Raw genomic sequence first — 15,667 nt, 5'->3', positions numbered from 1 at the left:
GGGAGGCAGAGAGTCTTGAACTTCTGGAGAGAGACTGAGGTCTTACAGACTGAATCACAGATTTTCCCTGTCTCAAAATCTTTGTTCCTTCAGAAGATGTTTTGAGGGGGGGTAAAAAACACTTGTTTCTGCTTATTTGGAAGAGAGACTTCTGGGCAAAGGCGGTGAAGAGGCTTGTAGCTTGGCTGTGTCAGCATGGTCTAAGCAAGAGCCAAGGAATGAATCAGAAACTCATGGAGGAGGTGATGGGGTGAGACAGAAGTGGGGTTGAGGCAGGAGTACATTCCAGAAGAGATACTGATCTGTAATCCTGCACTTCAAAAGCATGTGATTCTGATTACTGTGGGAGGTGAATGGGAAGTCACTGAGGGATTTAAACAGGCATGTTTAATTTAAATGATAAAAAGAATAAAACACTTTTACTCAGCACTGCAGCTCTAAATATAACAGCTGTTCGTTTCCTGCATATTGTTTCTTTAATGAGTGATTTAGGAGAGCGTGTAGGCTGCCAGAGCCACGCATGAGCAAGGTGCCAAAAACTAATTAAGGTAGAAAGTCCCAGTTACGCCAACGGACTGTGCAAGGTGCATCCTCTTACAGATCAAGGATAGGATTAGAGAAGGGGTCAAAAGGTGAGGCACCAAAGCAAATTAATAAGAATATCAGATCACTAGGGCAAATAGGATTTTATAGACATATATGTAAAAATAATCCTTGCATACCCATGGAGAAGAAACTTTTAAAGTGAGATGGCTGAGACTGTATAAGAATGTTAAGTTCTCTAGCTGGCTATTCGTTGCAGTTTCGGCTCACATTTTAGTAAATCAGTACAATGTCACTAGTGATCCTGAGCATTAGAGAGACTATCAAGGATTTTTTTTTTTGTTAGTGTCAGGTAGCATAAGGGAAGTTCCAACTTCCCATATGTTTTAGAATTCTATTTATGAGTTGTGCATAGCTCCTAAAAACCTCCTGTAATTCTTCGAGTGGTCCCAAAATAACCATATCAAAGGCTTTTGAAAGTCAAGTTAGTTATAGTCCCTCCTTAATTGTCACATGATGAGCAATAAATAGATCAAAAATCCCTAGGGAACACAGGAACAAATAGGAATAAATAGTTGGTTTTCACTGTATCAAAATGGTTGTAATGTGTCACAAGCTTCCAAAGAAGGATGGATTTTCTTTAGTTTTGAAAAGTAGGTAGCAAAAGGTGTAGGTGATAAACTGGGTTAAGGATTTTTTTCAAGACCAGACAAAAATAGAAAATTTCACTGCTTTCTAGCTAAGCTAGATGTCGGGCTAGCATGATCGCAGACCAAATTTAATGTTGGAAAGTGTAAAGTAATGCATGGAAAGAAAAATTTGAATTACTCCTACGTATTGCTATGTTTTACATTAACAGCTTTTCCTAGAATAGAATCACATACTGTAGTCACCTTAGAAAAACTTCTGCTCATTGTGAAATAGTGGCTTTAAAAAGGAGTGTAAAAAATGGCACAGCAGCATCTGTATGTCATTGTATAAATCTGTGTTCTCACCTGTAACAGTCTGCTGGGTGGTCTAAAATATGACAGGAATAGCACGCTTTGGGGAAAGGCTTAAAGCTGTTAAAGGCATGGAAAAGCTATCATTTGAGAGGGAGAGAATTCAGACCTTTTTTAGGTTGACTGTGAGATGACTAAACAAGGACTCTATTTTTCTTCCAATATCTATTTGTTTCAAAGACTCCACATACCCTTTTTAAGGGTCAAAGAGCGAGTTATTTACTTATGCTGAAAGATAATAAGCTTTTCTTTAGGATACCTAGAGAGAGGAGTGCACAAAAACATACATGTGCTTATGTGTTGTTGTTGTTATTATGCTTAAACAGTGGGTGCCTAATAAATAGAGCCTGTTGCTGCAAAATGCATGAGAGGAGCTGCCTAGGATGCAGAAGGTGAGCAGTGTGCTTTTCTGGCTGAGCTGGTTGGTTTGGAAATGATTACCTGTGAACCTTGGGTTACCATTAGATAGACTGTGTTTCAAAGCAGGTATTTTCCCCCTGTAAGGTTTACTTCCCTAATTAGGTGAGAGCATATGAGGTCCAGGTCTGGGTTGGGGTTCACCTGTTCTACTTTCCTCCATCCTAGGTTTCCTCTTCCCCTTTTCCTTGGAAGGGGGAAGACGGAGGAAGGGATGGTGCTAATGGAAGCAGAGCAGGGCTGCGAAGCTTCATTTCAGTAAATACTGGGTTTAACCACATGTTGGGGAAGTGAGGAGGACATAACAGATTCTGTCTTGAGCCAGTTGCCAAACTTGCTTCCAGTGTGGCTGAGAGTGTGGAGGAGATCCCTGGCTGGTTGCAGCAGAGCTAGACAAAAACAGTTCTAAGAAGGGCAAAATTTTTGCTGTTTCTTCCTCTTTATCTTCTGCCCCTCTCCTACTCTTAAAAGAAGCCTGCATCCCTGACCCACCAACCAGAACCATAGCCACCACCACAATCTTTTACTGTCCCCTTTCAAGCCTGGAAGACCAGGCTCTTGTCCTATTGCAGCCCTTACATTTATTTACCTGCGAAGCACTGGACACTCCCCATTTTTCTCAAGTGAAGTTTGGTTTTAACTAACTAGAAATGCTGTCCTAAAAGGTAAGATGTATCCTGTTGCTTCAAGAGCAAGCTATTCCTTATGTTTCAAGAAAATGTTCTCTGTTGTGGCCGATTTACTCTGGACTGTGGGGTTTCATGCACTCTGATAGTGGATGAAGATGGATGTTCCTAGACTATCTGGGGTGAATAGACTATTGCTTTGGTCTAATACATAGTTATCCCTGTATTTTCATTATTAGCATGACTTAAGGTTGGTTTTGGAACTGTTTGGAAGTGCTCAGCTTCTACACCAGAAGGGTGTTTGCCTTCTAAAAATGGGGTGGGAAGAACATGCAAATGAAAGAGCATGCAGAAGGAAACTTGGAGATTATTTTTTTTCATGCAGTTGACTAGGGAGGCATGCATTGCTTTTTCTTTTTAGAAGACAGGGATTTTACCCGTTATTTGAACATACTTTTAGCTGAAAAACTGTGAAGTTCTAGGCTAGCCTGGAAAATATTTTTAACTCTTTGTTTTATGGGCCAGCTGGGATTGGGATTCCATTATGAGAGGTATTACAGCAACAAGCTATAAGTATGGTGTGGGCCAAAAGAGTTTACGGATTTGAATAGACTATTTTAAAAAAAAAAAAAAAAAAAAAAAAGAAAAAGGGAAACAGACATATGATGACCAATGGGTAGGTCAGAAGTAATCAGGACTGAGATGACAAGTTTTCTGATTCTAAAACCTGGTGCCTTCATCCTGCCTCGCTAGGATGTGGTTGCCCTTTAACTAGACATTAATGAATAAGAAATTTTGTATGTAAACTGCCTTCTCAGACTGAACAGCTTGTGCAACTTTTCTGAGTCTGTGATCTTTAAAATCATCACACTGCTAGGCTCTGTTAGAGATTCTTCTCTGTCAAGTCAGATGAAAGCAGCTACTTTGGTCTCAGCTATGACCTTTACCGTAGGCATCCATGTATCTATTTCTGTGTATGACCATAAAGCTACCTGTGGCAAAACCTGAAAGACAGCCCTTGCCAAGTTAAAGCGCAGAGGTCATTTGCTCATTTTTAAAGCATTCTATGCAAATGAAAGCACGTGTGCCTGTCCACCTCCCTGTAAAGTTCAAGGTGCTTATTATGAGTAAATTAAGCCACTTAAAAAAGAGACTCCATGTCTGACCTCTCTTACTTGCAAGTAGGTTCAGCAGTATGTTGCTATACATAAGATGAAATTTCTGGAAGCTGAATAAAGGCTATCTTGAAAATGTTTTCTGTTTTCTGGATATTGGTCATGCTTTAAACCGTGAAACGTATGTATTAAACCTCCATCTGAAAAAAAATTCAAATGGGAGGCTAGAGATGCCATTTGCTTTGGGAATTCTGTCCCTACATACCTGAATTTTATAAGCACAACATCTCGATTAAAGTGATTATGAAATTTGTCACTAAGTGTAATGCTTTTTTTTTTTTGGGGGGGGGGGAGGTATTCCCCTGTGATGTTTCTAGGAGAATATAAATATGGTCTGCTGTAGGAAACTGAATGATAAGTAAAAGATTATCTCAATAAAATATAAAAACATAACTGTAATGCTAAAAGCTTGGAATAATCAAATGTCTTTTGAGTCCACTGAAGGGCCATTTATTGCACATTAGATGTTAATCTTGACACAGTTTTTGTACAGAAGATAACCACGATGCACACAAAGCATTTCTACTTCATGCTATTTCTGTTGTCCTTAGTTCTTGGTTTTGTATTACTATAAAACTCGGTAGTATGGATGCATCTTTGGTACCAGAGAATGAGATAATAGAGAAAGAAGAGGTTCACAGTCTACTTTCTCAGTTATGCTGCTATTTGTTTCCAGCACAGGCTTTAGGGTTTTGCAAATGGTGTTTCAATCCCTCTCTTTAAGATTGCCAGAAAATATGCAGTTATACTAGGAGAACAAGTCTTGTTTGTTACAAGTCGGTCAGTCTGTAATGTAGAAAAAAACCCCCAACAAACAATTCCTTCCTCAATACCCTCCCCCTCAGTCCCCCCAAAGTTGTCTTTTATACTTTAGGAAACATAGCACATGAATGTTTTGATTCTTTTGTCAGCCTTTTAAGTCTTTAGTTTTAGGGAATATTTTTAAAATATTTCTGTCTTAGTAATCTTGGGTATAACCAAACTCAGCGTATCTGTCAGTGGGGTCTGAGGCTGAGGATGGTCTGGTACTGAAGGTGTGAAACGTTACAGGTAAATCCTGTAGCTGAAGTACACTAGCTAAAAGCATCAGCTGAAACAGTGATTCTTTATGTGGGTCAGCCTTTACAGAAAGATCGAAGATCACATAGTGCAAGTTATGTTATCCTGCCTACTTAATGTTTTCAGCTTCTTTTAATCCTTCTGCAGGGGAGCTTTGTATATTATTTGACTGGCTAGCACTTCAGCTCCCATAGGTAAAGAATAAATTGTCCAGTTTCTGAATGACAGAGTATCGGCAGCAAATGGCTTTGTTCAGACTCTAGTCAGTCTTGTTTAAATTATCCTGTCCCTAAGAAAATATGAAGGTATTTTTATGCAGCTGTGTAATCTTTTAAGCACTGAATTAGAGTATGATGAAGGATTCTGAGCTTTCATTTTAGATGACTTACTGTACATATACTTAAATTCAGTGACCAAACTTCAAATCAAAAACTGTTTCTATCAAATCGGAATGTCTACGATTTTTTTTCACTGAAAGAAAAGTCTAAAATTCTAACTAAAATTATTTTAGGTTCAAGAATGTTTCACTCCAAGTGAGACAATGTTTCATTTCTATTTCCAGTATGTTTTAACAGAAGAAGAGGATATAAAAGGCTAAGCTCATGACTGTTAACAAAAATAACCATCAGAATAGAAAATCAATCTGTCTCTCTTGTGTGGAGGCTTAAGCCAAAATGCGCTGTTATGTGGTGGTTAGGGCACTGTGCTGGTAGAGAAGATGTAGGAGAACCCTCAAGCCAAGCAAGACTGGTTGGTTCTCCCTTGTAGACCAGATGGACACCATTAATTATAGTGTATTACTTGATTAAAGTGACCCTTCTGTTTGTTTGCTTCATGAATCTTGTTTCTGCACTTCAGCAACCCCTAACTGCATCCCAAATCCCTCCCAAAGCTTCCACACCTACCCCCTTCAAAAAACCCCAAGAAAACAACAAAAAAACCCTCCACCCCAAATGTTTTAATTAATTATTAGTGGTTCATTCAGACTAATCTTCTAAGGTGGTATCTCTTCTAAAGGCAATTTTTGAGCAAATCAGTTACTTCCTATAAATTGCATGTCACTAACTGAAGTGGACTCTTAAGTATAGATTATGATGCTGGTTAAAAAGCAGGTATGTAAACCAGTTACTTTTTCCTTACACTCCATTTTAATCTGTCACACTGCTTTCCAAGTTGGGAGCTGCTTAGTATTTTGTAGATCGTGTCAGTCATTCGAAGTATTACATTATCATGATTATTTGCTTCTCAGCTGAAATGGTGCTCTACCAATTTGTGTCTAGTACTAAGGCAATGTGAAGGAATAGGACTGTATCTTGATTAGCAGTCTGGTTCCTTCCTCTGATACTATAAAACTGCCACCCGCACCTGATTTTTAATTGGATGGGGCTCATTAAGCTAAAGGATAAATTTATACATCCAAGTCTTAACTGTGCAGTAGCCTATAAAGCCAAGGATGTTAAGATACCCAGAAGGTGTATTTCATAAGATACATGGTATCATGTTCTAAACTTGCAGCTCATGCACATCTTTAAATCCAGTGCAGCATCTTATTTGTGTATTTTAACACTGGAACAGTGCACTTAACTTGCACATGTTGTTCATATAGAAATGCTAGCAGGGTTGAATTTTCCAAAATTGGAACGTCTACATTTTATTCCACAGATGCAAGTGTTAAAATATTTGTATCTATTTTAGTGTTTTTGTATGCATACTCCCAAATAGCATAATTTCAATGCAGTGCTGAATGATTTCACTAGAACTTAGACTACACTTCAGTTACAAACCACAGTTTTAATTACAGCACAGATGCATGTAGATGAGAATAAAAAAATAAGATAATTTGGATGATCTTTGACCATTATTTTCATTTCCTTCTTCCTTATGCCATGATAGTGAAGCAAGTGAAGGAGTTTAGTTTGCTGAAATGGTTATTTAAACCTTAGAAATAGAGGTTAAACTTTACTGTATTTCCTCAAGATTTGTTTTATGACAGGCATTAACATAACTGCTGCTCTCTGAAATTGATTTCATTTTAATATTGTAACTGAAAATACGGAATATCTGCAGTTAGCAAGGATGTAACTTGCTCTCCTCTGTGCTTCTACGTTGCATTGTGCTGTGTTTGGATTCTCACACATCTGCTTTCCTAGGTTAGTCTCTTTCCTAATGTTACAGATCTGCTTTCTTTCCCCTCCATGTGATAAAGAATGAAATTTTTCTATTTTAGACAGCACATTATTCAATTCTCTTGGCATACACTGCTTTGATTTTTATTGGCTTATTTGCTTGCAAAGTACTTCAATGTTCTGAGAAATTTTGGTTTTGTTTATACTGTGGGATCTTGTTCCCAAAACCTGCAATAGGTTCATTCTTTATTTTCATATTGGCATTATACTGATCTTAATGCATTGTTGGTGGGTATCAATTTGAATTTGGGCAAGAATTCATGACAGAAATCTTAAAGAAATTCCAGGAAACTTAAAAATAGTGGAGATGAAAATACTGCCTTAAGCATCTTCATACCGCAGGTAGCACAACGTGTTCTGGCTAGGAGAATCTATCAGTACAAAAGGAGTGCAAAGATGATAGCATGGATTGATATAAAATTACTGAATCAAATTGATTTAAATCAGCAGGCAGAAGGCTTTAATCAATTTAAATTTTACTTTGCATTGAACTTTTTAAAAGCAGGTCCAGTTAAAGCAGGTTGAGGGGCTTGTCCACTCAATTTTGAATATCTCCAAGTGTGGAGATTCTGCAGCTTCTTGGGGCAACCCGTTCCAGGGCTTAACCACTCTCATGGTTTAAAAAAAAAAAAACAACCAAACAACACAAAATAACAAAAAACAACCTAACTCCTTTTTTCCAGTTGGATTTTCCTGTGTTCCTACTTGCCTCTTGTCCCACTGCTATGCATCTTCAAGCACAGTCTAGCTCACTCTGCCCTCCCATTAGATAGTTGTGGACAGTAATAACATCTCCCCTTTTGTCTTATCTTTTACGGCTGAACAAATTCAGTTTTCTTAGCCTCTCCTTGTAATATCACATGCTCCAGCCCTCTGATCATCTTGATGGCTCCTTCCACTGGACTTGTTCCTCCATTCTCAACCAGCAGGACAGTTACTAAAAGCTTGTGTTGCATAAAATGGTACCAGCTTGTGGGAGCAAGGGGCTGTGTGAAGGGGAGTGTAGCACTGAACTTTGAGAAGTGAATATACTGTGAAGGGATGCCCATTAGGTCATCTAGCAGCCTTTGGGTAGGATGAACTCCCTTGTCTGGTGTGGAGGCACTCCAGGGCAGGTTCTCTGACTAGCTTCTTCTAGATAGTCCACGAGGAGGTTTTAATGTTTGTTATAAAATTTATTGATTTGAAGATACTTGGTGCTATGTAGTAGTATGTTTTGATTTAGCAGAGAGATACAGCAATATACTGAAATCACAACACAAGCACAATACAGCAATTGCAATATACATTTGGATCACCACGCAAAAGTGATTCCCATTCCTGGTCTCTGTATGCCCACTGTCAGGATGTTGGGCATCCCCAGTTCACCAGGAAGGAATATGTGGGCTAAAGCCAGCTCGAGCCCGTTGCTCTCTTCTGAGCTCCTTCTGTTGGTTGTTCAGTTTTTATACTTTATGTTGGGCTGAGCCACCTATATACCTCTCCCCGCGCTGGTCTGGCTAGCTGGGGAAGACATTATACTCTACTAGTTATCTCAGAGAAGGCTGTTTACACAACCTGATGACTCACTGGTACAGCCATATATCTAAAACAACGGTTACTCTCCAGTCCCCCTTGTGTTGAGATAAGTTCAGCTTTCTTTACGCCACTTGGTGCTCATTCCTTACATTTCTTCCCTGAGTTCATCACCCTTGCCCATGTCCTCTGAGCCTTCTTCCATTGCAGGGGTTTGTTGGTCAGTCACGCAGGCTGTATCTCCGAGACTGATGTAAATATGTTCCTTGTGAACTGATGGGTCACATCTAACTGGAGAGGTGCCTGCCTGTACTGGCTGCTCCTCGCCTCAGAGCTCAATACGCATATGTTTTGGTCACATGAGGTAAATATGTCCAGTTGCACAAGGGTGAACAGCGTCATGATGCTGTCTGGGGAAAAAAGAGGGAGAAAAGCTGCAGGCAACATCAGTACCCTCAGCCCTCAACATACTCCTGGCACGTGTCTGAAGGGCCACAAGAGAGGGCAGCAGCCTCAGATACAGGTTGATGATCTAGCTGGGTTATTTTGAAGGGCTTGAATCTACTCCAGTGAAAACAGGGACCCAAGTTTAGGGCCTTAAGTGGATCCCTCCTGACTATGCAGGTGACCCTGCAGGTGGATTTTCAAACTAAATACTTGTACCTGGTCACACTCCTTTTTGTCTCAGTGGGGGTGGAAAGGTATTTGGTGCACACAGCTTTGGGAATAGGAGTGTCACTGCAGGAAGGAGAACCAGGAGGAGATAACCAGGGAATAGTCTTCAAAGACTTGTAAGGGTTAAATGATCTGCTCTAGGAAATGTAGCAGTCATTCCAAGATTCATCACCACGACTTTGACACAAAAAAGAGAATACGTAATTTCTTACTTGCCATCTGTAATAATAATCTGTTCAGTTTCTTTGATTATAAAAACAACAACCGCTGTGATGAAGATACGTTTTCATAGAATAAGCAATTGGAGATGATTTTTTTTTTCCCCCTCTGCATTTCTTGCAGTACAAAGTGGTATGCATATTGAAGTATTTTTGATCTTTAAAGGAAAGTTAGGATACCCTCTACTGGCTATTTTTGGAAATAAATCTGAGCTATTCCCTACCAGTTTGGAATCAGCAGCAGTTAAACTTTATCTGTACTGCAGTTTTAATATAGCCTTTTTTTATGGGTTTGAGAAGAGTTTGGGTTTTTTTCCCCCCCCGTGTAGTTCTGTCCCTGGCTTCAGAAGAGTGAATCTGCCCGCGATGAAACTGTATTTTTAAACACAGGTTGTTACAGCTTCCAGGCTAACAGTTCTATAGGTACAAATGGAGATAGCTATATGTTATCACAGCTCTTGTTGCCTAGTTACCGAAGCCCAGTGTATAATTTCAATGGGATAAATTTGATGCACTTTGCCTCTCTTTCCTTTTTTAGTAGTGGAATACACATAAATATATTTGGATTTAAATGTCTTACTGCCTGATAACTAAAATGTATTGAAATCTGTAACTTTACAAACTCAATTACAATAATTTAAGAACTGATGTAAATTTCCCATAATGGAGTGATCTTCTAGTTCTTGTAACATTGCTTTACTGCTCATATGAATGAGCAAGTGTCTCAGTGTGACTGTTTGTGCATACAAATCTTAAACTCTTTTTTGCATACCATTCTCAAATTTCACCTTTCCATTTTGTTTACTGATTTGATGATTTTACATATGTTTCTACTGAATCAATTTAAGCAGTCAAGGATTGTTCTTAGAGTTATTTGCTCAACTATACTGACAACATGCCTAAAATTATCTAGGACTGTGCTTGAATTAGTTACTGAATTTTTAAGCAGGTGTGAAATATTTGCTTCATTGGGACAAGTTGTGTAAATAAATATTGTATTAGATTTCTGGCCTTGATTTGTGGTATGTAATTTCATGATCATATCTTATCCTAGAATTCACTATCAAATGAATTATCTACTCACTGTTATAACTAATCATACTGTAGTTCTAGTAAAAGAAATTGTATTACTAATATTATCTTCACATTTTCATAAACATATGCTAAAATAAAATGAGTCACTGTACTAACTTTGTCATTAGTGACCTTTAAGCTTACTGAATTTGTTTTGAATTGTATGACTTTGTGACACTTGTGCCTATTACAGATCTCCATTTATTGTTAGACTTATTTGATATTTTCAAGGATTATCTAAGATTTAAACTAGTTTTTAGTTGTTTTGCTTAGCAGCAGTCTGTGTATCTCAGTGCAATCACATTTGTGTTTTTCCTTCATTTCTCTTTCATTAACAGTTGATATTCAAAGCAAACTCTTGTTAAATGTACGATCCTTCCTTTTTGCTGTCTACGTTGATAGCCAAATGTGTAAAACAGATGCTATAGTGGATTATTGCTTCAAATTAGGGATTAATATCTTGAGGAACAGAAAGGTGGTGTTCAAGCAGGCTTCATATATGGCAAGCTCAAGGGCGAGGAACAGCAATAAAAAGTAGAAGTGGGACCAAAAAATTAAGTTTAAAGCAGACATTAGCTGTACAAGGTTGTATCACCTGAAGTCCTTTTTGGTTGAGTTTGGGTCATAATTATTAGTTTTATTTCAAGAAAAAAGTCTAAAGAGTAAACAATAACAGTAGCTCTTTAGAAGCCAAGTAGATAGATGCTTACAGAGATGATGGCAAGTATTTGATTCTACAGACAGTTACTAAGACTAAAACTTCTTCCAAAGAGCAATAAAGTAGAAGTATATTTTGCAGCTTTCATGTAGTAAGTGTTACACAGGTTTCTTAAATTGTTTCACTCTGCTCTTCCAGCTCTCTTTTTATTCTTCTGGTTTTCTTCTTGTTTGACTCTCTTTAATTCTACCCAAGTAATTGTTTAAATGAAAAGCAAAGATTAACGAGAGTAGTGCAGCCATTGTCTTTGGTGTGTTTTTTTGCTTGCTTATTATTTATGCAGCCCTATAGTATATGTTTTCTCTATATGTAAGTGAACAGTTGCAAGATTTCCGTGTTAAAATCTTGCCTGTTGTCATCCACTTTCACACTTGAATGTTCTAAAATAGAAGTCTCATTAAAATAACTGTCAAAGGCACAGAAAATGAAAATATTGTGAAGAAGAAATTGTAGATAGCAGTATGGAATTTCGCTCAAAGGCACAATTATAGTTCACCTAAATCTCACGTTTAAGTTTTAGTGGGCAAATAAAGTGTATGGTATACAGTTTTTTAAATTCTTCTTTACTTTTTGCTTGCTTTGTGAAAGTTGAAGGACAAATATGTAATTTACACTAATTCCTTACTGATATCGATTTTTAATGAGTTACAGAATATTTTATATGCTTAGGCTTTTAAATGCCTGAATTGTCATTCTTCCAAAAGGTCACAGACTTCTTTGGAAGCTGAATTGAGTCCTTACTGGAATTGGTTGCATAAAGATGCTTATTATTGATGCTAAAAAATGGTACAATGTCCAGTGCTTGCATGCAAACAAGAGTTACATATTCTATCATGGTCTAGAAAACTTTGATTTAAAGAAATATCTAATGCTGAAGGTTTGGAAAGGAGATGTAATTATGGAGTGCTGGGAACAGTAAGAATGGAACTTGTAAATGAATACTGGGAAGAGTTTACGTGAAGTGGGAGAATTATAATCTATGGAATGATTTCCCAGTTGTCGTGGTTTAACCCCAGTCAGCAACTCAGCACCATGCAGCCGTTTCCCCCTCCCCCTCCCAGTGGGGTGAGGAGGAGGAAAGCAAAGGGAAAAAAAAAAAGTAAAACTCGTGGGTTGAGATAAGAACAGTTTAATAACTAAAGTAAAATATAATACTAACAATAGTAATAATGAAATATAATAATAATAGTAATGAAAAGGAATGCAACAAACAAAAGGAGGGGGGGGGGGGGAAGGCAAAAACCAGTGATGCACAATGCAATTGCTCACCACCTGCTGACCGATGCCCAGTTAGTTCCCGAGCCGTGATCCGCACCTCCCGGCCAACTCCCCCCTGTTTATATACTGGGCATGACATTCCATGGTATGGAATACCCCTTTGGCTAGTTCGGGTCAGCTGCCCCGGCTATGCTCCCTCCCAGCTTCTTGCACACCTGCTTGCTGGCAGAGCATGGGAAACTGAAAAGTCCTTGGCTTAAGATAAGCGCTACTTAGCAACAACTAAAACATCAGTGTGTTATCAACATCATTCTCGCACTAAATCCAAAACACAGCACTAGACCAGCTACTAAGAGGAGAGTTAACTCTGTCCCAGCCGAAACCAGGACACCAGTGAACACGGTGGTAGAGATGTTGCTTGTTATTTTAAATCTTAAATGGTATTTGCAGGGAGATAAAATAATGTTCATGTTGGGTTTTAAGTTCTTCAGTCGCATAATGCTGAAATTTTCCTCTCTTTTAGTCTTAATTTTTTAATGGATTATTTTGTTGTCTTTATTGAGAATACTCTTGTATAAGCTCAGAATTGAATTGGGATATTAACTACCTGGTGCTTCTTACAGGTCCTGCTCCCAGCAGCTGGTCTCTTGCAACTGCAGGATGTGAAAAGGACTTGCTGTGAATTTTTGGAATCCCAGCTTCATCCTATCAACTGCCTGGGGATTCGTGCTTTTGCTGACATGCACGCGTGCACAGATCTCTTGAACAAGGCCAACACATATGCAGGCAAGTTATCATTAGTATAGCATATAGCTTGATATCTGTGTGTGTGTGTACACACACACAGGTTCCATGCCCACCCAACCCCACCCAGAGAAAACAGAATTTTATCTAGGATATTGCAGACATGTATATTCTGATGAAGACTGCATTTGATATGAATGTCTTTAAGAGAAATAAAGTCTCCTGGCTGGAACATAGTTAGAATAAGCACAAAGGGGCAGCATCTTTAAGGCCTATGAGGGTCATACAGGGTCCAAGCAATTTGTAATCCAGAAAGAAGCTAGCTTGCTGTTTAAAATTTTGCGCTGTCCCTTGGGGAAGGAAATCAGGAAAGAAGAATTAAAACTCTGGCAACTGCCACAAGTCTGTAGGAAGTACATGGGGAAAGAAAGAAGATGAGGGCATGGTGGGGGGGCTATCTGTAGCCCCTGTACTGCACTGGCTAAGAAGCAAGAAACGTACCATGAGTATTGTGTTATCAACTTGTCTTCTGAAAATCCTACTCATCTAGCCCAAGACTTGAAATTTCCTACTATAAAGGGTACCTGTAGTCTCATTCTTCTACCTTGACACAAAGTAGATAGAGGTGTATCTTCTAACTAACTGTATAGCTCAACGAACAAAATTCTACTTTCCTTGTAAAGAGCACTTGCCATTTGATCATTTCTCTCTTTTTTTTCCTAAAAAAAAAATGTTCATGGATTTCTTAATTTTATTACCAAAAGTACATTGTCATGGTCATCTTAAAGACTGTGTTATTCATATCTGTAAGAGGACTGGCTCATGTCAAGTCTTGACATTATTGAAAATTAGGTTCTCGTTTTGCTTGCTGTTGTTAATGAAAAAGTAATTCTGATTCTGTGGTGAAGTAGCAGTAGTGTTGCATGGGAGGGACAAGGGAGAACAGTTACTTCCTTTTTCTTGATGCTGGTGAGGCCTCAGGTGGAAAAATGCTGAACCAAACGCTAAGATAGATGCAAACAGGCTGAAGTGAATCCAAGGAAGTCTAACATGAACATATTAAAAAAACAGACTGACCTATGACAAAGACTGTGAGAGAAAAGAGTCCTTTCAGTCAAGAAACTAAAAGGCTAGGAGGATGAGAAGGAATGGAAATCTTCCTGTGCGTAAAAATGACTGAGAATGAGCAAGCTTAACTTGTGAGGTACCTCTAAAATTGTTTCAGATATTAAGGAAAAATCTAACTGTGAAAGTAACACAGATCAGGCAAGCTGTTTGTGGAAGTTATGGACTCTCCACTGTTAGGCAGCTGTAAAAAAAATGATTAGACTAACTTCTGATTTAGGTTGATCTAAATCATGTCTGTGTGCAAAACTAGATGATTTGAAGATCCTTCTAGCTTACATTTCTACGATTCTGTGAAGGCTAAAATCCTTTTTTTTTTTTCTTTTTTCCCTTTACATTCCAAATACATTTTCTGCTGTTGGAAACTGATCTACATGTAGTTTCAGAGTAAATTGGTAATTTTTAACATAATGGATTAAAACCTTGTTTGACTGCTCTTGATGCCAAAAAGCGTTGCAAAATGTAGATTACTAAAAAGTAAACAAAACATTGTGTAAGCTTGTAAGTTTGTAGCATAACACTGTAACCAAAACTAAGATTTTTAATTTGTTCATGTAGCAATGATCTTACTGTTCTTTTGTGTGTAGAGTGCCTTGGGGTCTTGACGTTTGAGTCGAGGGGCCATATCTCTCTCTACTACTTTTGTGCTTGGAACTAACCTTCTTTTTCCTCTGTAATCAAACCACCTTCCATTTCTGTCAAATTCCTCCAGAAAGTACTTTCCTCGTCTACGCTTCCCGTTTTGTCATCGTATTCTTGGAGTCCTGCTGGCCCGTACCACGAGCTGCCAGCTCAACTCCTACTGTGTTTTTGCTGTATCTGTGTGGTGAATTTTAAAGCAATGCACACTCTGTTCTTACTCTTGAGATAAATATGCTCTGCATAGTCAGAGTGTGAACTACTTCATTGCATTGCACTCTCTGCACTGCCCTCCTTAATCCCTAGCACTCCGTCAGGTTTAGTATGAAAGCAATACAGAAGAGAGAATTAAAAATGAAATATCCTGATAAGGCTGCAGAAAAAATTCATATGATTGTATTGCTTTTCATAACTTTTCTAAAATGTACAGTGACCAATTAGCATCATTGACAATTAGTACAGAGTTAAAACTGAAGATTTTCCTGTAATAGAGCTCTAAGTGCTTCAATTCATGTGTCTAGGTCCAAATAATAGGCTCTTTATTGCCTTGAGTAATTTTAGACCTCATAAAAAGAAGGATTTTGATGAATGCTTTCAGTTGCCTTAATTCCTAGAAAATCTGTTTTCTGGTATAGTTGTTGTTTGTTGTTTGTTTTTTGTTTTTTTTTTTTTAACCTACTTCCAGGAGATTATAGTATCTCTATCAAGAATGGATGTTTCAGGAAAAAACAGAA

The 15,667-nt window shown here is 38.2% G+C and overlaps 1 protein-coding gene across 2 annotated transcripts in view; it reads left to right on the top strand.

The window, feature by feature from the left end:
- Positions 1-15,667, top strand: part of KLHL2 (kelch like family member 2) — a 59,982-nt gene that overhangs the window by 24,288 nt on the left and 20,027 nt on the right. For both annotated transcript variants that reach the window (XM_050895651.1, XM_050895652.1), the window contains exon 5: positions 13,049-13,211. In XM_050895651.1, coding sequence (XP_050751608.1) covers positions 13,049-13,211 — 163 coding nt within the window. The remainder of the gene's footprint in view (positions 1-13,048; positions 13,212-15,667) is intronic.

Source organism: Gymnogyps californianus, chromosome 4 (assembly GCF_018139145.2).
Source record: "Gymnogyps californianus isolate 813 chromosome 4, ASM1813914v2, whole genome shotgun sequence".
NCBI lineage: Eukaryota > Metazoa > Chordata > Aves > Accipitriformes > Cathartidae > Gymnogyps > Gymnogyps californianus.
This window is presented reverse-complemented; position numbering and strand designations above follow the sequence as displayed.